We start from the raw sequence: 27,711 nt of genomic DNA on the forward strand, positions 1-27,711 counted from the left end.
CCATCCTCCTCTCCCTCCATCCTCCTCTTCCTCCCATCCTCCTCTCCCTCCTTCCTCCATCCTCCTCTCCCTCCATCCTCCTCTCCCTCCTTCCTCCCATCCTCCTCTCCCTCCTCTCTCCCATCCTCCTCTCCCTCCATCCTCTCATTCTATCCTCCTCTTCCTCCCATCCTCCTCTCCCTCCGTCCTCCCATCCTACTCTCCCTCCTTCCTCCCATCCTCCTCTCCCTCCTTCTCTCCTCTCCCTCCATCCTCCTCTCCCTCCTTCTCTCCTCTCCCTCCTTCCTCCCATCCTCCTCTCCCTCCTTCTCTCCTCTCCCTCCTTCCTCCCATCCTCCTCTTCCCTCCATCCCTCTGTCCTACCACAGTAGTGGGCTCCAAACCTCCTCTGCTCCGCCCTCTGTGTGTGTGAGCGCGCGTGTGTGTGTGTGTGCGCGTGTGTGCGCATGTGTGCACGTGTCACACAAAAGACGAGAACCCCGTGACGGGCGTGCGTGAGCCTGGTGGATTAGTATTGGGGATGGCGTGCGTGTGTGTGTGTGGGAGTGTGTGTGGGAGTGTGTGTGTGTGCGCGGGCAGCCCCGTGGGTGTGTACGCTCCCCCTGTGCTGTGCTGTGTGACCACGGTCTGGTAGTAGGGCTCTGCCCCGTCAGTGCTGGAACACTCCTCGTAGCCGGACGCCGGACTTAACCCCTTCAGGCCTTTAGGTTGTCTCTTCCAGCTGTTATAGTAGGTGGGATCTGACATGTAGTGATTAACAAAGGAATGTTTAGGATGATGATCATCCTCACAGTCACTGTCTGTTACCTACAGAGAGACAGACAGAGAGACAGACAGACAGACAGACAGACAGACAGACAGACAGACAGACAGACAGACAGACAGACAGACAGACAGACAGACAGACAGACAGACAGACAGACAGACAGACAGACAGACAGACAGACAGACAGACAGACAGAGAGAGAGAGAGAGACAGAAAGACAGAGAGAGAAAGAGATGGAGAGAGAGAGAGAGACAGAGAGAGACAGAGAGAGAGAGAAACAGAGAGAGAGAGAGAGACAGAGACAGAAAGACAGAGACAAACACAAAGAGACAGAGAGAGACAGAGACAGAAAGACAGACACAGAGAGACAGACACACAGAGAGACAGGGAGAGAGAGAGAGAGACAGAGAGAGAGAGAATGAAAGATAGAGGATTAGTTGGGGAGTGTACATGTTTGTGTGTGTGTGTGTCCTTGCCTGAGTGTGTGTTAATGTGTGTGTCTGCTGTGAGCGTACCTCAGACTCTGATCTGTCAGTAGGTTTCTCTGTGAGCGTACCTCAGACTCTGATATATCAGTAGGTTTCTCTGTGAGCGTACCTCAGACTCTGATCTGTCAGTAGGTTTCTCTGTGAGCGTACCTCAGACTCTGAGATGTCAGTAGGTTTCTCTGTGAGCATACCTCAGACTCTGATATATCAGTAGGTTTCTCTGTGAGCGTACCTCAGACTCTGAGATGTCAGTAGGTTTCTCTGTGAGCGTACCTCAGACTCTGATATATCAGTAGGTTTCTCTGTGAGTGTGGTGCTCTCTGATATGTCAGTAGGTTTCTCTGTGAGTGTACCTCAGCCTCTGATATATCAGTAGGTTTCTCTGTGAGCGTACCTCAGACTCTGAGATGTCAGCAGGTTTCTCTGTGAGTGTGGTGCTCTCTGTGAGGATGGCTCCATTGTTGTAGTTATCACACAGGTCTTCATCAGAGTAGTGGAGGAGGCCTGGACTAGGCCTGGGAGGGGACCTACACACACACACACACACACACACACACACACACACACACACACACACACACACACACACACACACACACACACACACACACACACACACACACACACACACACACACACACACACACAGTTAATATGGGATAGCTTGGTTTTGTTTACCTGGATGCAGAGGGCTAAATCAGCTTTAATCTCTCACTGCAGAGGGCTAAATCAGCTTTAATCTCTCACTGCATAGGGCTAAATCAGCTTTAATCTCTCACTGCAGAGGGCTAAATCAGCTTTAATCTCTCACTGCAGAGGGCCAAATCAGCTTTAATCTCTCACTGCATAGGGCTAAATCAGCTTTAATCTCTCACTGCAGAGGGCTAAATCAGCTTTAATCTCTCACTGCATAGGGCTAAATCAGCTTTAATCTCTCACTGTAGAGGGCTAAATCAGCTTTAATCTCTCACTGCAGAGGGCTAAATCAGCTTTAATATCTCACTGCAGTGGGCTAAATCAGCTTTAATCTCTCACTGCAGTGGGCTAAATCAGGTTCATGTTTTCCATCTTTTCTTTGTCTAGTCTTAACTTCTATATATAGTTGACGTTCCACTGTCTGTACCCTCCAAACGGTGCTTTACAAAAGTAATCTCTCTCTCTGTCTCTCTGTCTTTCTCTTTCTCTCTGTCATCTCCCTCCACCCATCCATCTCCCACCCCTCTCTACTCTCCTCCCTCCCTTTCTCCATCCCTCTACCTAGTTCCATTCTTCTTGTGGAAGGTGCTCTTGTTGTTCAGAGTTCTGCTGTTGAGTTCCAGAGCTGTGAATCCTCCGTTGTCCAGGGTTACGGACTCCTCCACCGTAGACACATGCTTTCCTGAGAGAGAGAGAGGGAGAGAGAGAGAGAGAGAGAGAGAGAGAGAGAGAGAGAGAGAGAGAGAGAGAGAGAGAGAGATGGAGAGAGAGAGAGAGAGAGAGGGAAAGAGGAGAGTAACTCTGTTAACAACAAGAAAACAACAAGCAACATTTCCAGGGAAATAGAAGAAGTCAGGTGTGAGGGCTTTCTGCCCTCTCACATCTTGTCCTCCTCTTCAGAGCCCCCTCTTTCCCTCTAGGAGCCCCTCTACACCCAGAAGAACCTGTTTCTTTGTGAAACCCTTCGTTTGTTACTATACAAACAGACACAACAAAGAAGTAAAATATGCTACTGCAGAGCTAAGAGACAGACAGACAGACAGACAGACAGACAGACAGACAGACAGACAGACAGACAGACAGACAGACAGACAGACAGACAGACAGACAGACAGACAGACAGACAGACAGACAGACAGACAGACAGACAGACAGACAGACAGACAGACAGACAGACAGACAGACAGACAGACAGACAGACAGACAGACAGACAGACAGACGAAGACAGGAGAGAGAGACAGAGAGAGAGAGAGAGAGAGAGAGAGAGAGAGAGAGAGAGAGAGAGAGAGAGAGAGAGAGAGGAGAGAGAGCGAGAGAGAGAGGGAGAGACAGACAGACAGACAGACAGACAGACAGACAGACAGACAGACAGACAGACAGACAGACAGACAGACAGACAGACAGACAGACAGACAGACAGACAGACAGACAGACAGACTATCAGAGAGCCAGCCAGACAGACAGACGGACAGACAGACTGACTATCAGAGAGACAGACAGACAGACTATCAGAGAGCCAGACAGACAGACAGTCCTAGACAGACTGACAGAGAGACAGACTATCAGAGAGACAGACTATCAGAGAGACAGACAGACAGACTATCAGAGAGACAGACAGACAGACTATCAGAGAGTCAGACAGACAGACTATCAGAGAGCCAGACAGACAGACTATCAGAGAGCCAGACAGACAGACTATCAGAGAGCCAGACAGACAGACTATCAGAGAGCCAGACAGACAGACAGACAGACAGTCCTAGACAGACTGACAGAGAGACAGACTATCAGAGAGACAAACAGACAAACTATCAGAGAGACAGACAGATTGACAGAGAGACAGACAGACAGACTATCAGAGAGACAGACAGACAGACAGACTATCAGAGAGACAGACAGACAGACTATCAGAGAGACAGACAGACAGACTATCAGAGAGCCAGACAGACAGACAGTCCTAGACAGACTGACAGAGAGACAGACAGTGAAACAGTGTGTTAAGTGTGTTAGGTGTGTGTGAGGTGTGCATGTGTGTTAGGTGTGTGTGAGGTGTGTAGGTGTGTGTGAGGTGTGTAGGTGTGTGAGGTGCGTGTGAGGTGTGTGTGAGGTGTGTGTGAGGTGTGTGAGGTGTGTGTACCTGTGTATTAGGTGTGTATTAGGTGTGTAGGTGTGTGTACCTGTGTATTAGGTGTGAGATGTGTGTACCTGTGTATTAGGTGTGAGATGTGTGTACCTGTGTATTAGGTGTGTATTAGGTGTGTAGGTGTGTATTAGGTGTAGGTGTGTGTACCTGTGAATTAGGTGTGTGTACCTGTGTATTAGGTGTGTATTAGGTGTAGGTGTGTGTACCTGTGAATTAGGTGTGTGTACCTGTGTATTAGGTGTGTATTAGGTGTGTATTAGGTGTGTACCTGTGTATTAGGTGTGTACCTGTGTATTAGGTGTATAGGTGTGTGTACCTGTGTATTAGGTGTGTGTACCTGTGTATTAGGTGTGTAGGTGTGTGCACCTGTGTATTAGGTGTGTGTACCTGTGTACCTGTGTATTAGGTGTGTACCTGTGTATTAGGTGTGTAGGTGTGTGTACCTGTGCTGCAGCTCCTGTACTTGTGGTTGTGTCCGTGCAGCAGGAGGCTGAACACCAACATGAGGATCATGATCAGATTAGGTGTGTAGGTGTGTGTACCTGTGTATTAGGTGTGAGATGTGTGTACCTGTGTATTAGGTGTGAGATGTGTGTACCTGTGTATTAGGTGTGTATTAGGTGTGTAGGTGTGTATTAGGTGTAGGTGTGTGTACCTGTGAATTAGGTGTGTGTACCTGTGTATTAGGTGTGTATTAGGTGTAGGTGTGTGTACCTGTGAATTAGGTGTGTGTACCTGTGTATTAGGTGTGTATTAGGTGTGTACCTGTGTATTAGGTGTGTACCTGTGTATTAGGTGTATAGGTGTGTGTACCTGTGTATTAGGTGTGTGTACCTGTGTATTAGGTGTGTAGGTGTGTGCACCTGTGTATTAGGTGTGTGTACCTGTGTACCTGTGTATTAGGTGTGTACCTGTGTATTAGGTGTGTAGGTGTGTGTACCTGTGCTGCAGCTCCTGTACTTGTGGTTGTGTCCGTGCAGCAGGAGGCTGAACACCAACATGAGGATCATGATCAGACCAATCAGAGACAGGACCAACAGGAACCACCACTCCTCATAGAAGGGACGGTCCCACAGAGCTACGGACAAGACATACCACTGTTATGAAGGCCTTTATAACCAGTCTGGAGACAGGATGGGAGACATATCACTGTTATGAAGGCCTTTATAACCAGTCTGGAGACAGGATGGAGACATATCACTGTTATGAAGGCATTTATAACCAGTCTGGTGACATATCACTGTTATGAAGGCCTTTATAACCAGTCTGGAGACAGGATGGGAGACATATCACTGTTATGAAGGCCTTTATAACCAGTCTGGAGACAGGATGGAGACATATCACTGTTATGAAGGCATTTATAACCAGTCTGGAGACATATCACTGTTAGGAAGGCCTTTATAACCAGTCTGGAGACAGAATGGGAGACATATCACTGTTATGAAGGCCTTTATAACCAGTCTGGAGACAGGATGGGAGACATATCACTGTTATGAAGGCCTTTATAACCAGTCTGGAGACAGGATGGGAGACATATCACTGTTATGAAGGCATTTATAACCAGTCTGGAGACATATCACTGTTATGAAGGCCTTTATAACCAGTCTGGAGACAGGATGGGAGACATATCACTGTTATGAAGGCCTTTATAACCAGTCTGGAGACAGGATGGAGACATATCACTGTTATGAAGGCCTTTATAACTAGTCTGGAGACAGGATGGAGACATATCACTGTTATGAAGGCCTTTATAACCAGTCTGGTGACAGGATGGAGACATATCACTGTTATGAAGGCCTTTATAACCAGTCTGGAGACATATCACTGTTATGAAGGCCTTTATAACCAGTCTGGAGACATATCACTGTTATGAAGGCCTTTATAACCAGTCTGGTGACAGGATGCTGTTGATACTGTTACAGCTGGAGCTGCTTCAGTCTGACACTAGATGGCAGCACAGTGTTAACACAGAGACTGTGTTACTGTGTGTGTGTGTGTGTGTGTGTGTGTGTGTGTGTGTGTGTGTGTGTGTGTGTGTGTGTGTGTGTGTGTGTGTGTTTACCAGCGAGCGCTGTGGACGGCGTGCTGGGTTCCCCATAACCGTAGCGATTGACAGCGATGACACGGAACTCATATCCGACCCCTGACCTCAGACGGTCCATCTCCACGGTTACTGACCTACTGCTGGGGGGGAGGAGCCTGACAAACGAGTCCCACATCCCTTCATCTGAAGAGCGAGAGAGAGACAGGAAAGAGAGAGAGGGGGGAAGAGTGAGAGGGAGAGAGAGTAGGAAGGGAGAGAAGGAGGGTAGTGAGAGAATGTAAAAGGAAGTGTAAATATCATTAGTGATAGAAGGAAAGATAAGAGAGAAAGAGAGGGAAGATAGAAGGAGGAAAGAGAGAAGGAGAGGGAAGATAGAAGGAGAGGGAAGATAGAAGGAGGGAAGAGATAAGGAGAGGGAAGATAGAAGGAGAGGGAAGATAGAAGGAGAGGGAAGATAGAAGGGGGAAGAGAGAAGGAGAGGGAAGATAGAAGGAGAGGGAAGATAGAAGAAGAGGGAAAATAGAAGGGGGGAAGATAGAAGGAGAGGAAGATAGGAGGGAAGAGAGAAGGGGAGGGAAGATAGAAGGAGGGAAGAGAGAAGGAGAGGAAGATAGGAGGGAAGAGAGAAGGAGAGGGAAGATAGAAGGAGGGAAGAGAGAAGGAGAGGGAAAATAGAAGGAGAGGGAAGATAGAAGGAGAGGGAAGATAGAAGGAGGGAAGAGAGAAGGAGGGAAGAGAGAAGGAGGGAAGATAGAAGGAGAGGGAAAATAGAATGCGAGGGAAGAGAGAATGAGAGGGAAGATAGAATGAGGGAAGATAGAAGGAGAGGAAGATAGGAGGGAAGAGAGAAGGAGAGGGAAAATAGAAGGAGGGAAGATAGAAGGAGAGGGAAGATGGAAGATAGGAGGGAAGAGAGAAGGAGAGGGAAGATAGGAGGGAAGAGAGAAGGAGAGGAAGATAGAAGGAGAGGAAGATAGAAGGAGAGTGAAGATAGGAGGAGGGTGAAGATAGAAGGAGAGTGAAGATAGGAGGAGAGTGAAGATAGAAGGAGAGGGAAGATAGAAGGAGGGAAGAGAGAAGGAGAGGAAGATAGGAGTGACGATAGAAGGAGAGTGAAGATATAAGGAGAGGGAAGATAGAAGTAGAGGGAAGATAGAAGGAGAGGGAAGATAGAAGGAGAGGAAGATAGAAGGAGGGAAGATAGAAGGAGAGGGAAGATAGAAGGAGAGGGAAGATAGAAGGAGAGGGAAGAGAGAAGGAGAGGGAAGATAGAAGGAGAGGAAGATAGAAGGAGAGGAAGATAGAAGGAGGGAAGAGAGAAGGAGAGGGAAGATAGAAGGAGAGGAAGATAGAAGGAGGGAAGATAGAAGGAGGGAAGAGAGAAGGAGAGGAAGATAGGAGTGACGATAGAAGTAGAGGGAAGATAGAAGGAGATGGAAGATAGAAGGAGAGGGAAGATAGAAGGAGAGGGAAGAGAGGAGGAGAGGGAAGATAGAAGGAGAGGAAGATAGAAGGAGAGGAAGATAGAAGGAGGGAAGAGAGAAGGAGAGGGAAGATAGAAGGAGAGGAAGATAGAAGGAGGGAAGATAGAAGGAGGGAAGAGAGAAGGAGAGGAAGATAGGAGTGACGATAGAAGTAGAGGGAAGATAGAAGGAGATGGAAGAGAGAAGGAGGGAATATAGAAGGAGAGGAAGATAGGAGGGAAGAGAGAAGGAGAGGGAAGAGAGAAGGAGAGGGAAGATAGAAGGAGAGGAAGATAGAAGGAGGGAAGATAGAAGGAGAGGAAAGAGAGAAGGAGACACACCCCGCCCACCACACACACACCACAGACGCACACCACAGACACACACCACAGACACGCACCAGACACACATATGCTTGCTCACCTGAGGGACGAGCCTCGATGATGTAACCTATGACAGGTCCCGCCCCCGCGTCTCCCTCCGACCAATGAATGGTCAGCGCCGAGGAGGACTTGGTGACTGACATCTCCATGGGCGAACCAGGGGTGCCTGGGGGAGAGAGGGAGGAGCCATTCAGATCATATAAACACAGAAACCTGTAGATGTTGGGGATGTTGGTGTGTATAGCAGGTTTGGAGCTGAACACACATAAACCTAACTCACTTAACACACCTCACACACTTCACATACACACACACCTCACACACTTCACATACACACACACCTCACACACTTCACATACACCCACACCTCACACACACACACACACACACACACCTCACACACTTCACATACACACACACCTCACACACTTCACATACACACACACCTCACACACACACACACACACACACACACACACACACACACACACACACACACACACACACACACACACACACACACACACACCACACACACACACACACACACACACACACACACACACACACACACACACACACACACACACACACACACACACACCTCACATACACCTCACATACACACACCACAAAGTGAAGCTGGCACTAAGACCGCTCTCAACCAACTCTATAAGGCCAAGCAAACAAGAAAATGCTCACCCAGAAGCGGTGCTCCTAGTGGCCGGGGACTTTACTGCAGGCAAATTTAAATCAGTTTTACCTAATTTCTACCAGCATGTCACATGTGCAACCAGGGGAAATAAACATCCTAGACCACCTTTACTCCACACACAGAGAAGCTCAGCAAATCTGACCAGAATTCTATCCTCCTAATTCCTGTTTACAAGCAAAAACTAAAGCAGGAAGTACCAGTGACTCGCTCAATACAGAAGTGGTCAGATGGCATGGATGCAACACTACAGAACTGTTTTGCTGCCACAGACTGGAATATGTTCCGTGGATTTATCCAATGGCATTGAGGAATATGCCACCTCAGTCATTGGCTTCATCAATAAGTGCATTATCGTCCCCCATTGTCGTCCCCACAGTGACTGTACGTACATATCCCAACCAGAAGCCATGGATTACAGGCAACATCCACATAAAGGCTCGAACTTTCAAGGACGAACCATCAAACAAGCAAAGCGTCAACACAGGATAAAGATTGAATCCTACTACACCAGCTCTGACGCTCGTCAGATGTGGCAGGGCTTGAAAACTATTACGGACTACAAAGAGAAACCCTGACGCGACCTGCCCATTGCCAGACGAGCCAAATGCGTTTTATGCTTGCTTCAAGGCAAGCAACACTGAAGCATACACGAGACCACCAGCTGTTCTGGATGACTGTGTGATAATGCTCTCGGTAGTCGATGTAAACAAAACCTTTAAACAGGTCAACATTTACAAAGACACTGGGTCAGACAGATTACCAGGACGTGTACTCAGAGCATGCGCTGACCAACTGTCAAGTGTCTTCACTGACATTTTTCCCTGACAGAGTCTGTAATGCCTACATGTTTCAAGCAGACCAACACAGTCCCTGTGCCCAAGGAAGCGAAGGGAACCTGCCTAAATGATTACCGCCCCATGGGACTCATGTCGGTAATGCCTACATGTTTCAAACAGACCAACACAGTCCCTGTGCCCAAGGAAGCGAAGGGAACCTGCCTAAATGATTACCGCCCCATGGGACTCATGTCGGTAATGCCTACATGTTTCAAGCAGACCAACACAAGTCCCTGTGCCCAAGGAAGCGAAGGGAACCTGCCTAAATGATTACCGCCCCGTGGGACTCATGTCTGTAATGCCTACATGTTTCAAACAGACCAACACAGTCCCTGTGCCCAAGGAAGCGAAGGGAACCTGCCTAAATGATTACCGCCCCATGGGACTCATGTCGGTAGCCATGAAGTGCTTTGAACGGCTGATCGTGGCTCACATCAACAGCCTCCCGGACACCCGAGACCCAATTCGCATTCCGCCCCAACAGATCCACAGATGCCCTCCACCCTGCCCTTTCTCACCTGGACAAAAGGAACACCTCTGTGAGAATGCTGTTCATTGACTACAGCTCAGCGTTCAACACCATAGTGCCCACGAAGCTCATCACTAAGCTAAGGACTCTGGGATTAAACACCTCCCTCTGCAACTGGATCCTGGACTAAAAAGATTTGGCATGGGTCCCCAGATCCTCAAAAGGTTTTACAGCTGCACCATCGAGAGCATCTTGACCGGTTGCATCACCGCCTGGTACGGCAACTACTCTGCATCTGACCGTAAGGCGCTACACAGGGTAATGAGAACGGCCCAGTACATCACTGGGGCCAAGCTTCCTGCCATCCAGGACCTCTATACTAGGTGGTGTCAGAGGAAAGCTCATAAAATTGTCAGAGACTCCAGTCACACAAGGTACCGGAGAGCCAAGTCAAGGACCAAAAGGCTCCTCAACAGCTTCTACCCCCAAGCCAATTCATAAAATCGCCACAGGACAATTTATATTGACCCCTCCCCCCCTTTTGTACACTGCTGCTACTCACTGTTTATTATCTATGCAGAGTCACTTCACCCCCACCTATATGTACAAATGACCTTTAACCTGTACCCCCGCACACTGACGCTGTGCCGGTGCCCCCCTGTATGTAGCCTTCCATTGTGTAGGTATGTATATAGCCTGGTTATTGTGTAGGTATGTATATAGCCTGGTTATTGTGTAGGTATGTATACAGCCTGGTTATTGTGTAGGTATGCATATAGCCTGGTTATTGTGTAGGTATGCATATAGCCTGGTTATTGTGTAGGTATGTATATAGCCTGGTTATTGTGTAGGTATGTATATAGCCTGGTTATTGTGTAGGTATGTATATAGCCTGGTTATTGTGTAGGTATGCATATAGCCTGGTTATTGTGTAGGTATGCATATAGCCTGGTTATTGTGTAGGTATGTATATAGCCTGGTTATTGTGTAGGTATGTATATAGCCTGGTTATTGTGTAGGTATGTATATAGCCTTCCATTGTGTAGGTATGTATATAGCCTGGTATAGGTATAGCCTGGTATGTGTAGGTATGTATATAGCCTGGTTATTGTGTAGGTATGTATATAGCCTGGTTATTGTGTAGGTATGTATATAGCCTGGTTATTGTGTAGGTATGTATATAGCCTGGTTATTGTGTAGGTATGTATATAGCCTGGTTATTGTGTAGGTATGTATATAGCCTGGTTATTGTGTAGGTATGTATATAGCCTGGTTATTGTGTAGGTATGTATATAGCCTGGTTATTGTGTAGGTATGTATAATGCCTGGTTATTGTGTAGGTATGTATATAGCCTGGTTATTGTGTAGGTATGTATATAGCCTGGTTATTGTGTAGGTATGTATACAGCCTGGTTATTGTGTAGGTATGTATATAGCCTGGTTATTGTGTAGGTATGTATATAGCCTGGTTATTGTGTAGGTATGTATATAGCCTGGTTATTGTGTAGGTATGTATATAGCCTGGTTATTGTGTAGGTATGTATACAGCCTGGTTATTGTGTAGGTATGTATATAGCCTGGTTATTGTGTAGGTATGTATATAGCCTGGTTATTGTGTAGGTATGTATATAGCCTGGTTATTCTTATTGTGTTTTTATTCTTATTTTTAAATCTAGTCTACTTCTTCTTCTTGAACTGCACTGTTGGTTAAGGGCTTGTGAGTAAAGCATTTCATGGTAAAGTCTACACTTGTTGTATTCGGCGCATGTTTGATTTGATACACAACACACACCTCACACACTACACAACACACACCTCACACACTACACAACACACACCTCACACACTACACTACACACACCTCACACACTACACTACACACCTCACACACTACACTACACACACCTCACACACTACACTACTACCACACCTCACACACTACACAACACACACCTCACACACTACACTACACACACCTCACACACTACACTACACACACCTCACACACTACACACACACACCTCACACACTAACACAACACACACCTCACACACTACACTACACACACCTCACACACTACACTACACACACCTCACACACTACACTACACACACCACACTACACTCACACACTACACACTACACTCACACACTCACACACTACACACTACACATACCTACACACTACACACCTCACACACTACCTACACCACACTCACCACAACCACACTACACTACACACACCTCACACACTACCCCACCACTACACTACACACACCTCACCCACTACCCACACTACACTACACACACCGCACAACACTACCCCCCTACAATTACACTAACACACACCTCACCACACTACACACACTACATACACACACCTCACACACTACACACACTACACTACACACACCTCACACACTACACACACTACACTACACACACCTCACACACTACACTACACTACACTACACACACTCACACTACACTACCACACACCTCACACACTACCCACACTACACCTCACACACTACCCACACTACACTACACACACCTCACACACTACACTACACACACCTCACACACTACCCACACTACACTACACACACACCTCACACACTACCCACACTACACTACACACACCTCACACACTACACTACAAACACCTCACACACTACACAACACACACCTCACACACTACACAACACACACCTTACACACTACCCACACCACACTACACACACCTCACACACTACACACACTACACTACACACACCTCACACACTACCCACACTACACTACACACACCTCACACACTACCCACACTACACTACACACACCTCACACACCTCACACACTACAACACACTACACATTACACTCACACACCTCACACACTACCCACACTACACTACACACACCTCACACACCTCACACACTACCCACACTACACTACACACACCTCACACACCTCACACACCACACTACACACACCTCACACACTACACTACACACACCTCACACACTACCCACACTACACTACACACACCTCACACACTACACTACACACACCTCACACACCTCACACACTACACATTACACTCACACACCTCACACACTACCCACACTACACTACACAAACCTCACACACTACCCACACTACACTACACATACCTCACACACTACACACACACACCTCACACACTACCCACACATCTCATACACCTCACACACCTCACACACTACACACACATCTCATACACCTCACACACCTCACACACTACACACACCTCTCACACCTACACACTACACTCACACACCTCACACACGACACTCACACACCTCACACACTACACACACACACCTCACACACTACACACACACACCTCACACACACACCTAACCCCCCCTCTCCTTACCCTGTAGAGGTTGTGAGGTGACGTTACAGTGGGCAGCAGGTCCGTAGCTGACTGTTCTGGCCTGGACACTGAACCTGTAAGTTACTCCTTTAGTCAGGTCTCTGACCTTCAACCAACGTTGCCAGCTACCCTTCACCTCCACCGTCACCACCCGACTCACACCTAGACACACACACACACACACACACACACACACACACACACACACACACACACACACACACACACACACACACACACACACACTCATTAAAACATGTATAGATATACAAACACCATTAAACACCATTAAATACCATTAAACACCATTAAACACCATTAAACACCATTAAACACCAATAAACACCATTAAACACCTAATAAACACCATTGAACACATTAAACACCAATAAACACCATTAAACACCTAATAAACACCATTGAACACATTAAACACCAATAAACACCAATAAACACCATTGAACACATTAAACACCAATAAACACCATTAAACACCTAATAAACACCATTGAACACATTAAACACCAATAAACACCAGTAAGCACCATTAAACACCATTAAACACCATTAAACACCAATAAACACCATTAAACACCAATAAACACCATTAAACACCATTAAACACCATTAAACACCAATAAACACCATTACACACCATTAAACAACTTGTTTTATTTGTCAGCAACATTTTCCTCTTTACCATCATGTCAAGACAGACGCAGAAACTGGTGTGTGTGTTGCTAGGTGTGATTGTGTTGCTAGGTGTGTGTGTGTTGCTAGGTGTGTGTGTTGTTAGGTGTGTGTGTGTTAGTTACCCTGTACAAGCTGTGTGGGTTGGTAGACCACCCTGTACCCCTCCACTACCCCGTTAGAAGGCTGTGTGTGTTGCTAGGTGTGTGTGTTAGTTACCCTGTACAGGCTGTGTGTGCTGTTAGGTGTGTGTGTGTTAGTTACCCTGTACAGGCTGTGTGGGTTGGTAGACCACCCTGTACCCCTCCACTACCCCGTTAGAAGCGCTGGGCACCCCCCAGGAGACGTTGACACTCCATCCTGTCACCTCCGAAAACGACAGGAAACTAGGCTGGCTGGGGGCTGGGGGTGGGGGGGGGGGAGGGTTACACAGGTCATCATTACATTCATACCATCTAGATGTTCTACTTTAATAACACAACCAGAAACTGCAGACCTGGGATCAGATACTAGTAGATATGATAACACATACGCTTCCCAGGGTTAACTGGGTGGTTAGGGGTTAGAGGTTAGAGTTTAGGGAACCTACCAGCCTGTAGGGTCTTGGCCTCCCGGGGTTAGAGGTTAGGGGTTAGAGGTTAGGGAACCTACCAGCCTGTAGGGTCTTGGCGCCCCGGGGTTAGAGGTTAGGGGTTAGAGGTTAGGGAACCTACCGGCCTGTAGGGTCTTGGCCTCCCGGGGTTAGAGGTTAGGGGTTAGAGGTTAGGGAACCTACCGGCCTGTAGGGTCTTGGCCTCCCGGGGTTAGAGGTTAGGGGTTAGAGGTTAGGGAACCTACCAGCCTGTAGGGACTTGGCGCCCCGGGGTTCGCTAGGCGGGCCGTCTCCAGCCACGTTGAAGGCAGACAGCGTGACGAGGTAGGACGTGTAACACGTGAGGTTGACCAGACGAACACGCGTGTCAGGAACAAACACCACCGTCACCTTCTCTGTCTCGTTCTGTCTGTCACCCTGCCAGTAGTGGATCTGATCACAGCACAGGAAACAGGAAGAAACACCACTGTCACCTTCTCTGTCTCGTTCTGTCTGTCACCCTGCCAGTAGTGGATCTGATCACAGCACAGGAAACAGGAAGAAGTCGCACACAGGAAGTGAAGTGAGACCCATTTCTACTGAGACAATGGTTCCTTTCGGGTTGTACCCTGAAGGGTACACATGCTCAATATTCTGCTGTTGACTTGACTTCTGATGTGTTGACCTGATGTACTCAGCAGAATGATGTTGTGATGTGTTCTCTATAACAACATGACCTGATGTACTGATGTTGTGATGTGTTCTCTATAACAACATGACCTGATGTACTCAGCAGAATGATGTTGTGATGTGTTCTCTCTAACAACATGACCTGATGTACCCAGCAGAATGATGTTGTGATGTGTTCTCTCTAACAACTTATGTACCCAGCAGAATGATGTTGTGATGTGTTCTCTATAACAACATGACCTGATGTACTCAGCAGAATGATGTTGTGATGTGTTCTCTATAACAACATGACCTGATGTACTGATGTTGTGATGTGTTCTCTATAACAACATGACCTGATGTACTCAGCAGAATGATGTTGTGATGTGTTCTCTATAACAACATGACCTGATGTACCCAGCAGAATGATGTTGTGATGTGTTCTCTCTAACAACTTATGTACCCAGCAGAATGATGTTGTGATGTGTTCTCTATAACAACATGACCTGATGTACTCAGCAGAATGATGTTGTGATGTGTTCTCTATAACAACATGACCTGATGTACCCAGCAGAATGATGTTGTGATTTGTTCTCTATAACAACATGACCTGATGTACCCAGCAGAATGATGTTGTGATGTGTTCTCTATAACAACATGACCTGATGTACCCAGCAGAATGATGTTGTGATGTGTTCTCTATAACAACATGACCTGATGTACCCAGCAGAATGATGTTGTGATGTGTTCTCTATAACAACATGACCTGATGTACCCAGCAGAATGATGTTGTGTTGTGAGTTCAGCTTGTCACTATAATGGATACTCCTCATTACTACTGGACTGGAACATTCTAACACAAAACCCACTCTTTAAAACTTCAACTCTACAAAACCTCAACTCTACAAAAGTAATTCCAATGTCTCATCTCTCCCCTTCACTCTCTCCTCTCCATCTCTCCCCTTCTCTCTCTCCTCTCCATCTCTCCCCTTCACTCTCTCCTCTCCATCTCTCCCCTTCTCTCTCCATCTCTCCCCTTCACTCTCTCCTCCTCCATCTCTCTCTCCTCTCCATCTCTCCCCTTCTCTCTCCATCTCTCTCCTTCTCTCTCCCCTTCTCTCTCTCCTCTCCATCTCTCCCCTTCTCCCTCTCCTCTCCATCTCTCCCCTTCTCTCTCTCCTCTCCATCTCTCCCCTTCACTCTCTCCTCTCCATCTCTCCCTTCTCTCCATCTCTCCCCTTCACTCTCTCCTCCTCCATCTCTCTCTCCTCTCCATCTCTCCCCTTCTCTCTCCATCTCTCTCCTTCTCTCTCCCCTTCTCTCTCTCCTCTCCATCTCTCCCTTCTCCCTCTCCTCCCCATATCTCCCCTTCTCCCTCTCCTCCCCATATCTCCTCTTCTCCCTCTCCTCCCCATATCTCCCCTTCTCCCTCTCCTCCCCATATCTCCCCTTCTCTTACTTTCACCCACTTCATCCTCCTCTTCCCTCTTCTCATCCTTTCTCTCTTCTTCTAACAAGGAGCATTAGTTATTCCCCTCGTTTCCTCTAATCAGGAAGCTGCAGGGATCTGAATCCACCGTCTTACTCCTCCGCTCGGAAAATACTACTGTAAACCTTCAGACGGTGTGTGTGATGTCGGTGTGTGTGATGTCGGTGTGTGTGATGTCGGTGGTGTGTGTGTGATGTCGGTGTGTGTGTGTGATGTCGGTGTGTGTGATGTCGGTGTGTGTGTGTGATGTCGGTGTGGTGTGTGATGTCGGTGTGTGTGATGTCGGTGTGTGTGATGTCGGTATGTGTGATGTCGGTGTGTGTGTGTGATGTCGGTGTGTGTGTGTGATGTCGGTGTGTGTGTGATGTCCGGTGTGTGTGTGTGATGTCGGTGTGTGTGTGTGATGTCAGTGTGTGTGATGTCGGTGTGTGTGTGATGTCGGTGTGTGTGTGTGATGTCGGTGTGTGTGTGTGTGATGTCGGTGTGTGTGTGATGTCGGTGTGTGTGGTGTGATGTCGGTGTGTGTGTGTGATGTCGGTGTGTGGTGTGTGATGTCGGTGTGTGTGTGATGTCCGGATGTGTGTGTGAGTGCGGTGTGTGTGTGATGTCGGTTGTGTGTGTGATGTCGGTGTGTGTGGTGTCGGTGTGTGTGTGTGATGTCGGTGTGTGTGTGTGTGTGTGGTGTCGGTGTGTGTGTGTGATGTCGGTGTGTGTGTGTGTGTGTGATGTCGGGGTGTGTGTGTGTGATGTCGGTGTGTGTGTGTGATGTCGGTGTGTGTGGTGTCGGTGTGTGGTGTGTGATGTCGTGTGTGTGTGTGTGTGATGGTGTCGTGTGTGTGTGATGTCGGTGTGTGTGTGTGTGTGTGATGTCGGTGTGTGTGTGTGTGATGTCGGTGTGTGTGTGTGATGTCGGTGTGTGTGGTGTCGGTGTGTGTGTGTGATGTCGGTGTGTGTGTGTGTGGTTGTCGGTGTGTGTGTGTGATGTCGGTGTGTGTGTGTGTGTGATGTCGGTGTGTGTGTGTGTGTGTGTGATGTCGGTGTGTGTGTGTGTGTGTGTGATGTCGGGTGGTGTGTGTGTGTGATGTCGGTGTGTGTGTGTGTGTGTGATGTCGGTGTGTGTGTGTGTGTGATGTCGGTGTGTGTGTGTGATGTCGGTGTGTGTGTGTGTGTGATGTCGGTGTGTGTGTGTGTGTGATGTCGGTGTGTGTGTGGTGTCGGTGTGTGTGTGATGTCGGTGTGTGTGTGATGTCGGTGTGTGTGTGTGATGTCGGTGTGTGTGTGTGTGTGATGTCGGTGTGTGTGTGTGTGTGATGTCGGTGTGTGTGTGGTGTCGGTGTGTGTGTGATGTCGGTGTGTGTGTGTGATGTCGGTGTGTGTGTGATGTCGGTGTGTGTGTGATGTCGGTGTGTGTGTGTGTGTGATGTCAGTGTGTGTGATGTCGGTGTGTGTGTGTGATGTCGGTGTGTGTGTGATGTCGGTGTGTGTGTGTGATGTCGGTGTGTGTGTGATGTCGGTGTGTGTGTGATGTCGGTGTGTGTGTGATGTCGGTTGTGTGTGTGTGTGATGTCAGTGTGTGTGATGTCGGTGTGTGTGTGTGTGTGATGTCGGTGTGTGTGTGATGTCGGTGTGTGTGTGATGTCGGTGTGTGTGTGTGTGTGATGTCGGTGTGTGTGTGATGTCGGTGTGTGTGTGTGTGTGATGTCGGTGTGTGTGTGATGTCGGTGTGTGTGTGATGTCGGTGTGTGTGTGTGATGTCGGTGTGTGTGTGATGTCGGTGTGTGTGTGATGTCGGTGTGTGTGTGTGTGTGTGATGTCGGTGTGTGTGTGATGTCGGTGTGTGTGTGATGTCGGTGTGTGTGTGTGATGTCGGTGTGTGTGTGTGATGTCGGTGTGTGTGATGTCGGTGTGTGTGTGTGATGTCGGTGTGTGTGTGTGTGATGTCGGTGTGTGTGTGTGTGATGTCGGTGTGTGATGTCGGTGTGTGTGATGTCGGTGTGTGTGTGTGTGATGTCGGTGTGTGATGTCGGTGTGTGTGATGTCGGTGTGTGTGATGTCGGTGTGTGTGTGTGTGATGTCGGTGTGTGATGTCGGTGTGTGTGATGTCGGTGTGTGTGTGTGTGTGTGTGATGTCGGTGTGTGTGTGTGATGTCGGTGTGTGTGTGTGATGTCGGTGTGTGTGTAGGATGTCGGTGTGTGTGTGTGATGTCGGTGTGTGTGTGTGATGTCGGTGTGTGTGTGATGTCGGTGTGTGTGTGTGATGTCGGTGTGTGTGTGATGTCGGTGTGTGTGTGTGTGTGTGATGTCGGTGTGTGTGTGTGTGATGTCGGTGTGTGTGTGATGTCGGTGTGTGTGTGTGTGTGATGTCGGTGTGTGGTGTGTGATGTCGGTGTGTGTGATGTCGGTGTGTGTGTGTGATGTCGGTGTGTGTGTGTGTGATGTCGGTGTGTGTGTGTGTGATGTCAGTGTGTGTGTGTGTGGTGTGGGTGTGTGTGTGATGTCGGTGTGTGTGTGTGTGATGTCGGTGTGTGTGATGTCGGTGTGTGTGTGTGTGGTGTCGGTGTGTGTGTGTGATGTCGGTGTGTGTGTGTGATGTCGGTGTGTGTGTGATGTCGGTGTGTGTGTGATGTCGGTGTGTGTGTGTGTGGTGTCGGTGTGTGTGTGTGGTGTCGGTGTGTGTGTGATGTCGGTGTGTGTGTGATGTCGGTGTGTGTGTGGTGTCGGTGTGTGTGTGATGTCGGTGTGTGTGTGTGGTGTCGGTGTGTGTGTGTGTGTGGTGTCGGTGTGTGTGTGATGTCGGTGTGTGTGTGTGATGTCGGTGTGTGTGTGATGTCGGTGTGTGTGTGTGGTGTCGGTGTGTGTGTGATGTCGGTGTGTGTGTGTGGTGTCGGTGTGTGTGTGATGTCGGTGTGTGTGTGTGATGTCGGTGTGTGTGTGGTGTCGGTGTGTGTGTGATGTCGGTGTGTGTGTGGTGTCGGTGTGTGTGTGTGATGTCGGTGTGTGTGTGTGTGTGCGATGTCGGTGTGTGTGTGTGATGTCGGTGTGTGTGTGATGTCGGTGTGTGTGGTGTCGGTGTGTGTGTGTGATGTCGGTGGTGTGTGTGTGTGGTGTCGGTGTGTGTGTGTGATGTCGTGTGTGTGTGTGTGTGATGTCGGTGTGTGTGTGTGTGATGTCGGTGTGTGTGTGTGATGTCGGTGTGTGTGGGTGTCGGTGTGTGTGTGTGATGTCGGTGTGTGTGTGTGTGTGTGGTGTCGGTGTGTGTGTGGTGTCGGTGTGTGTGTGTGGTGTCGGTGTGTGTGTGTGATGTCGGTGTGTGTGTGATGTCGGTGTGTGTGTGTGTCGGTGTGTGTGTGGTGTCGGTGTGTGGTGTGTGGTGTCGGTGTGTGTGTGTGTGTGCGATGTCGGTGTGTGTGTGTGTGATGTCGGTGTGTGTGTGTGATGTCGGTGTGTGTGGTGTCGGTGTGTGTGTGTGATGTCGGTGTGTGTTGTGTGTGTGTGGTGTCTGTGTGTGTGTGTGATGTCGGTGTGTTGTGTGTGTGTGATGTCGGTGTGTGTGTGTGTGATGTCGGTGTGGTGTGTGTGATGTCGGTGTGTGTGTGATGTCGGTGTGTGTGTGATGTCGGTGTGTGTGTGGTGTCGGTGTGTGTGTGGTGTCGGTGTGTGTGTGGTGTCGGTGTGTGTGTGTGGTGTCGGTGTGTGTGTGATGTCGGTGTGTGTGTGATGTCGGTGTGTGTGTGGTGTCGTGTGTGTGTGGTGTCGGTGTGTGTGTGTGTGTCGGTGTGTGTGTGATGTCGGTGTGTGTGTGGTGTCGGTGTGTGTGTGATGTCGGTGTGTGTGTGGTGTCGGTGTGTGTGTGATGTCGGTGTGTGTGTGATGTCGGTGTGTGTGTGATGTCGGTGTGTGTGTGTGTGGTGTCGGTGTGTGTGTGATGTCGTGTGTGTGTGATGTCGGTGTGTGTGTTGTGGTGTCGGTGTGTGTGTGATGTCGGTGTGTGTGGTGATGTCGGTGTGTGTGTGGTGTCGGGTGTGTGTGATGTCGGTGTGTTGTGGTGTCGGTTGTGTGTGATGTCGGTGTGTGTGTGTGATGTCGGTGTGTGGTTGTGTCGGTGTTGTGTGATGTCGGTGTGTGTGTGGGTGTCGGTGTGTGTGTGTTTGTCGGTGTGTGTGTGTGTGTGTGATGTCGGTGTGTGTGTGTGTGATGTCGGTGGTGTGTGTGATGTCGTGTGTGTGTGGTGTCGGTGTGTGTGTGTGTGATGTCGGTTGTGTGTGTGTTGTGGTGTCGGTGTGTGTGGTGTGATGTGGTGGGTGTGTGTGTGGTGTGATGTCGGTGTGTGTGTGTGTGATGTCGGTGTGTGTGTGTGTGTGTGTGTGGTGTCGGTGTGTGTGTGTGATGTCGGTGTGTGTGTTGTGTGTGGTGTCGGTGTGTGTGTGTGATGTCGGTGGTGTGTGTGTGTGTGTGATGTCGGTGGTGGTGTGTGTGTGTGATGTCGGTGTGTGTGGTGTGTGTGTCTGTGATGTCGGTGTGTGTGTGTGTGTGTGTGTGATGTCGGTGTGTGTGTGTGTGTGTGATGTCGGTGTGTGTGTGTGTGTGATGTCGGTGTGTGTGTGTGATGTCGTGTGTGGTGTTGTGTGATGGTCGTGTGTGTGTGGTGTGATGTCGGTGTGTGTGTGGTGTCGGTGTGTGTGTGATGTCGTGTGTGTGTGTGATGTCGGTTGTGTGTGTGTGTTGTGGTGTCGGTGTGTGTGTGATGTCGGTTGTGTGTGTTGTGGTGTGATGTCGGTGTGTGTGTGTGTGATGTCGGTGTGGTGTGTGTGATGTCGGTGTGTGGTGGTGTCGGTGTGTGTGTGTGTGGTGATGTCGGTGTGTGTGTGTGTGTGTGGTGTCGGTGTGTGTGTGTGTGATGTCGGTGGTGTGTGTGTGTGTGTGATGTCGGTGTGTGGTGTGTGGTGTGATGTCGGTGTGTGTGGTGTGTGGTGTGATGTCGGTGTGTGTGTGTGTGTGTGTGTGATGTCGGTGTGTGTGTGTGTGTGTGATGTCGGTGGTTGTGTGTGTGTGTGATGTCGGTGTGTGTGTGTGATGTCGGTGTGTGTGTGTGATGTCGGTGTGTGTGTGTGTGTGATGTCGGTGTGTGTGTGGTGTCGGTGTGTGTGTGATGTCGGTGTGTGTGTGATGTCGGTGTGTGTGTGTGATGTCGGTGTGTGTGTGTGTGTGATGTCGGTGTGGTGTGTGTGTGTGATGTCGGTGTGGTGTGTGGTGTCGGTGTGTGTGTGATGTCGTGTGTGTGGTGTGATGTCGGTGTGTGTGTGATGTCGGTGTGTGTTGTGATGTCGGTGTGTGTGTGGTGTGTGATGTCAGTGTGTGTGATGTCGTGTGTGTGTGTGATGTCGGTGTGTGTGTGATGTCGGTGTGTGTGTGTGATGTCGGTGGTGTGTGTGATGTCGGTGTGTGTGTGATGTCGGTGTGTGTGTGATGTCGGTGTGGTGTGTGTGTGATGTCAGTGTGTGTGATGTCGGTGTGTTGTGGTGTGTGATGTCGGTGTGTGTGTGTGATGTCGGTGTGTGTGTGATGTCGGTGTGTGTGTGTGTGTGATGTCGGTGTGTGTGTGATGTCGGTGTGGTGTGTGATGTCGGTGTGTGTGTGATGTCGGTGTGTGTGTGATGTCGGTGTGGTGTGGTGATGTCGGTGTGTGTGTGATGTCGGTGTGTGTGTGATGTCGTGTGTGTGTGTGTGTGTGTGTCGGTGTGTGTGTGATGTCGGTGTGTGTGTGATGTCGGTGTGTGTGTGTGATGTCGGTGTGTGTGTGTGATGTCGGTGTGTGTGATGTCGGTGGTGTGTGTGATGTCGTGTGTGTGTGTGTGATGTCGTGTGTGTGTGTGATGTCGGTGTGTGATGTCGGTGTGTGTGATGTCGGTGTGTGTGTTGTGATGTCGGTGTGTGATGTCGGTGTGTGTGATGTCGGTGTGTGTGATGTCGGTTGTGTGTGTGTGATGTCGGTGTGTGATGTCGGTGTGTGTGATGTCGTGTGTGTGTGTGGTGTGTGATGTCGGTGTGGGTGTGTGTGATGTCGGTGTGTGTGTGTGATGTCGGTGTGTGTGTAGGATGTCGGTGTGTGTGTGTGATGTCGGTGTGTGTGTGTGATGTCGGTGTGTGTGTGTGATGTCGGTGTGTGTGTGTGATGTCGGTGTGTGTGTGATGGGTCGGTGTGTGTGTGTGTGTGATGTCGTGTGTGTGGTGTGATGTCGGTGGTGGTGTGGTGATGTCGGTGTGTGTGTGTGTGTGATGTGGTGTGTGTGTGTGATGTCGGTGTGTGTGTGATGTCGGTGTGTGTGTGTGATGTCGGTGTGTGTGTGTGTTGATGTGTCGGTGTGTGTGTGTGTGATGTCAGTGTGTGTGTGTGTGGTGTAGGTGTGTGTGTGATGTCGGTGTGTGTGTGTGTGATGTCGGTGTGTGTGTTGATGTCGGTGTGTGTGTGGGTGTGGTGTCGGTGTGTGTGTGGATGTCGGTGTGTGTGTGTGATGTCGTGTGTGTGTGATGTCGGTGTGTGTGTGATGTCGGTGTGTGTGTGTGTGGTGTCGGGTGTGTGTGTGTTGATGTCGGTGTGTGTGTGATGTCGGTGTGTGTGTGTATGTCGGTGTGTGTGGGTGTCGTGTGTGTGTGATGTCGGTGTGTTGTGTGGTGTCGGTGTGTGGTGTGTGTGTGGTGTCGGTGTGTGTGTGATGTCGGTGTGTGTGTGTGATGTCGGTGTGTGTGTGATGTCGGTGTGTGTGGTGTGGGTGTCGTGTGTGTGTGATGTCGGTGTGTGTGTGTGGTGTCGGTGTTGTGGTGTGGTGTCGTGTGTGTGTGATGTCGTGGTGTGTGTGGTGTCGGTGTGTGTGTGATGTCGTGTGTGTGTGATGTCGGTGTGTGTGTGTGTCGGTGTGTGTGTGTGTCGGTGTGTGTGTGTGTCGGTGTTGTGTGTGTGGTGTGGGTGTGTGTGTGATGTCGGTGTGTGTGTGATGTCGGTGTGTGTGTGGTGTCGGTGTGTGTGTGGTGTCGGTGTGTGTGTGTGGTGTCGGTGTGTGTGTGATGTCGGTGTGTGTGTGGTGTCGGTGTGTGTGTGATGTCGGTGTGTGTGTGGTGTCGGTGTGTGTGTGTGTCGGTGTGTGTGTGTTGTCGGTGTGTGTGTGTGTTGTCGGTGTGTGTGTGATGTCGGTGTGTGTGTGATGTCGGTGTGTGTGTGTGGTTCGGTGTGTGTGTGTGATGTCGGTGTGTGTGTGATGTCGGTGTGTGTTGTGGTGTCGGTGTGTGTGTGTTCGGTGTGTGTGTGGGTGGTGTCGGTGTGTGTGTGATGTCGGTGTGTGTGTGTGATGTCGGTGTGTTGTGTGTGATGTCGGTGTGTGGTGTGGTGTCGTGTGTTGTGGTGTGTGTCGGTGTGTGTGTGATGTCGGTGTGTGTGTGATGTCGGTGTGTGTGTGGTGTCGGTGTGTGTGTGTGATGTCGGTGTGTGTGTGGTGTCGGTGTGTGTGTGTGATGTCGGTGTGTGTGTGATGTCGGTGTGTGTGTGTGATGTCGGTGTGTGTGTGTGATGTCGGTGTGTGTGTGTGATGTCGTGTGTGTGTGTGATGTCGGTGTGTGTGTGTTGATGTCGGTGTTGTGTGTGATGTCGGTTGTGTGTGTGATGTCGGTTGTGGTGTGGTGGTGTGTGTGATGTCGGTGGTGTTGTGTTTGTGTGTGTGTGGTCGTCGGTGTGATGGTGTGTGATGATCTGGTGTAGGGTGTGTGTGTGTGTGATGTCGGTGTGTGTGTGTGTGTGTGTGATGTCGGTGTGGTGTTGTGTGTGTGTGATGTCGGTGTGTGTGTGGTGTGTTGTGTCATGTGTGTGTGTGTGTGTGTGATGTCGGTGTGTGTGTGTTGTTGATGTCGGTGTGTGTGTGTGTGTGTGTGATGTCGGTGGTGTGTTGTGTGATGTCGGTGTGTGTGTGTGATGTCGTGTGTGTGTGTGTGTGTGTGATGTCGGTGTGTGTGTGGATGTCGGTGTGTGTGTGTGATGTCGGTGTGTGTGTGTGTGATGTCGGTGTGTGTGTGTGTGTGATGTCGTGTGTGTGTGTGTGTTGTATGTCGGTGTGTGTGTGTGATGTCGGTGTGTGTGTGTGATGTCGGTGTGTGTGTGTGTGATGTCGGTGTGTGTGTGTGTGATGTCGGTGTGTGTGTGATGTCGGTGTGTGTGTGTGTGTGATGTCGGTGTGTGTGTGTGTGTTGTCGGTGTGTGTGTAGGATGTCGGTGTGTGTGTGTGATGTCGGTGTGTGTGTGGTGTCGTGTGTGTGTGTGTGTGATGTCGGTGTGTGTGTAGGATGTCGGTGTGTGTGTGATGTCGGTGTGTGTGTGTAGGATGTCGGTGTGTGTGTGTGATGTCGGTGTGTGTGTGTGTGTGTGATGTCATGTGTGTGTGTGTGTGTGTGTCGGTGGTGTGTTGTGTTGTGATGTCGGTGGTGTGGTGTGTGTGTGATGTCGGTGGTGTGTGTGTGATGTCGGTGTGTGTGTGTGATGTCGGTGTGTGTGGTGTGTGTGTGTGATGTCGGTGTGCGTGGTGTGATAGGTGTGTGGGGGTGATGTGTGTGTGTGGTGTGATGTCATGTGTGTGTGTGTGTTGTGATGTCGGTGTGTGTGTGTGTGGTGTGATGTCGGTGTGTGTGTGTGATGTCGGTGTGTGTGTGTGTGTGATGTCGGGTGTGTGTGTGTGTGTGATGTCGGTGTGTGTGTGTGATGTCGGTGTGTGTGTGTGATGTCGGTGTTGTGTGTGTGTGGTCGGTGTGTGTGTGTGTGATGTCGTGTGTGTGTGTTGTCGGTGTGTGTGTGTGTGTGATGTCGGTGTGTGTGTGTGTGATGTCGGTGTGTTGTGTGGATGTCGGGTGTGTGGTGTGTGATGTCGTGTGTGTGTGGATGTCGGTGTGTGTGTGTTGTGTGATGTCGGTGTGGTGTGTAGGATGTCGGTGTGTGTGTGATGTCGGTGTGTGTGTGTGGGATGTCGGTGTGTGTGTGTGTGTCGTGTGTGTGTGTGATGTCGGTGTGTGTGTGATGTCGGTTGTGTGTGTGATGTCGGTGTGTGTGTGATGTCGGTGTGTGTGTGTGATGTCGGTGTGTGTGGTGTCGGTGTGGTGTTGTGATGTCGGTGGTGGTTGTGTTGTGTGTGATGTCGGTGTGTGTGTGTGATGTCGGTGTGTGTGTGTGTGTGTGTGATGTCGGTGTGTGTGTGTGTGATGTCGGTGTGTGTGTGTGATGTCGGTGTGTGGGTGTCGGGTGGTGTGGTGTGTGATGTCGGTGTGTGTGTGTGTGTGTGGTGTCGGTGTGTGTGTGTGATGTCGGTGTGTGTGTGTGTGTGTGATGTCGGTGTGTGTGTGTGTGTGATGTCGGTGTGTGTGTGTGTTGTCGGTGTGTTGGTGGTGTCGGTGTGTGTGTGTGTGTTGTCGGTGTGTGTGTGTGTGTTGTTGTCGGTGTGTGTGTTGATGTCTGGTGTGTGTGTGTGGTGTGGGATTACGTGTGTTGGTGTGGTGTGTGATGTCGTGTGTTGTGTGTGTGTGTGATGTCGTGTGTGTGTGTGTGTGTGTGTGATGTCGGTGGTGTGTGTGGTGTGTGTGATGTCGGTGTGTGTGTGGTGTGTGTCGGTGTGTGTGTGTGATGTCGGTGTGTGTGTGTGTGATGTCGGTGTGTGTGTGTGTGTGATGTCGGTGTGTGTGTGGTGTCGGTGTGTGGTGTGATGTCGGTGTGTGTGTGATGTCGGTGTGGTGTGTGTGATGTCGGTGTGTGTGTGTGTGTGATGTCGGTGTGTGTGTGTGTGTGATGTCGGTGTGGTGTGTGATGTCGGTGTGTGTGTGATGTCGGTGTGTGTGTGTGATGTCGGTGTGTTGTGTGTGTGATGTCGGTGTGGTGTGTGTGTGGGTGTCGGTGTGTGTGTGATGTCGGTGTGTGTGTGTGATGTCGGTGTGTGTGTGATGTCGGTGTGTGTGTGATGTGTTGGTGGTGTGTGTGTGATGTCGTGGTGTGTGATGTCGGTGTGTGTGTGTGATGTCGGTTGTGTGTGTGATGTCGGTGTGTGTGTGTGATGTCGGTGTGTGTGTTATGTCGGTGTGTGTGTGATGTCGGTGTGTGTGTGATGTCGGTGTGTGTGTGTGTGTGATGTCAGTGTGTGTGATGTCGGTGTGTGTGTGTGTGTGATGTCGGTGTGTGTGTGTGATGTCGGTGTGTGTGTGATGTCGGTGTGTGTGTGTGTGTGTGTGGTCGGTGTGGTGTGTGTTGTCGGTGTGTGTGTGTGTGTGTTGTCGGTGGTGTGTGTGTTGTCGGTGTGTGTGTGATGTCGGTGTGTGTGTGATGTCGGTGTGTGTGTGATGTCGGTGTGTGTGTGATGTCGGTGTGTGTGTGATGTCGTGTGTGTGTGGTGTGATGTCGGTGTGTGTGTGATGTCGGTGTGTGTGTGATGTCGGTGTGTGTGTGTGTGTGATGTCGGTGTGTGGTGTGTGATGTCGGTGTGGTGTGATGTCGGTGTGTGTGTGTGATGTCGGTGTGTGTGTGTGTGATGTCGTGTGTGTGTTGTTGTGATGTCGGTGTGTGATGTCGGTGTGTGTGATGTCGGTGTGTGTGTGTGTGATGTCGGTGTGTGATGTCGGTGTGTGTGTGATGTCGGTGTGTGTGATGTCGGTGTGTGTGTGGTGTGATGTCGGTGTGTGATGTCGGTGTGTTGTGATGTCGGTGTGTGTGTTGTGTGTGTGATGTCGGTGTGTGTGTGTGATGTCGGTGTGTGTGTGTGATGTCGGGTGTGTGTGTAGGATGTGTCGGTGTGTGTGTGTGATGTCGGTGGTGGTGTGTGTGATGTCGGTGTGTGTGTGATGTCGGTGTGTGTGTG

General features: G+C 49.7%; 1 protein-coding gene across 1 annotated transcript; it reads right to left on the reverse strand.

Annotated features, from left to right (window-relative positions):
• Positions 1–263: 263 nt before the first annotated feature.
• On the reverse strand, positions 264–16,843 carry LOC116358844 (protein sidekick-1). Its single transcript, XM_031811085.1, has 10 exons — positions 16,808–16,843; positions 14,946–15,132; positions 14,373–14,510; positions 13,419–13,580; positions 8,022–8,147; positions 6,154–6,318; positions 5,032–5,169; positions 2,512–2,632; positions 1,649–1,781; positions 264–807 (listed from the first exon to the last, which is right to left on the reverse strand). Exons 1-10 carry the CDS (start codon positions 16,841–16,843, stop codon positions 460–462), a joined length of 1,554 nt encoding a protein of 517 aa, XP_031666945.1. The 3' UTR covers positions 264–459.
• Positions 16,844–27,711: the final 10,868 nt, after the last annotated feature.

Source organism: Oncorhynchus kisutch, unplaced genomic scaffold, assembly GCF_002021735.2.
Source record: "Oncorhynchus kisutch isolate 150728-3 unplaced genomic scaffold, Okis_V2 Okis01b-Okis20b_hom, whole genome shotgun sequence".
In the NCBI taxonomy this organism is placed as follows: domain Eukaryota; kingdom Metazoa; phylum Chordata; class Actinopteri; order Salmoniformes; family Salmonidae; genus Oncorhynchus; species Oncorhynchus kisutch.

Coding starts and splice junctions, on each gene's coding strand:
- LOC116358844 (XM_031811085.1), bottom strand. CDS start 16,843: ATGAGAAGAGGGAAGAGGAGGATGAAGTGGGTGAAA. Junction 13,581..14,372: donor ACCCACACAGCCTGTACAGG/GTAACTAACACA, acceptor GTGTGTGTCTAG/GTGTGAGTCGGGTGGTGACG. Junction 1,782..2,511: donor CACAAGAAGAATGGAACTAG/GTAGAGGGATGG, acceptor GTGTGTGTGTAG/GTCCCCTCCCAGGCCTAGTC.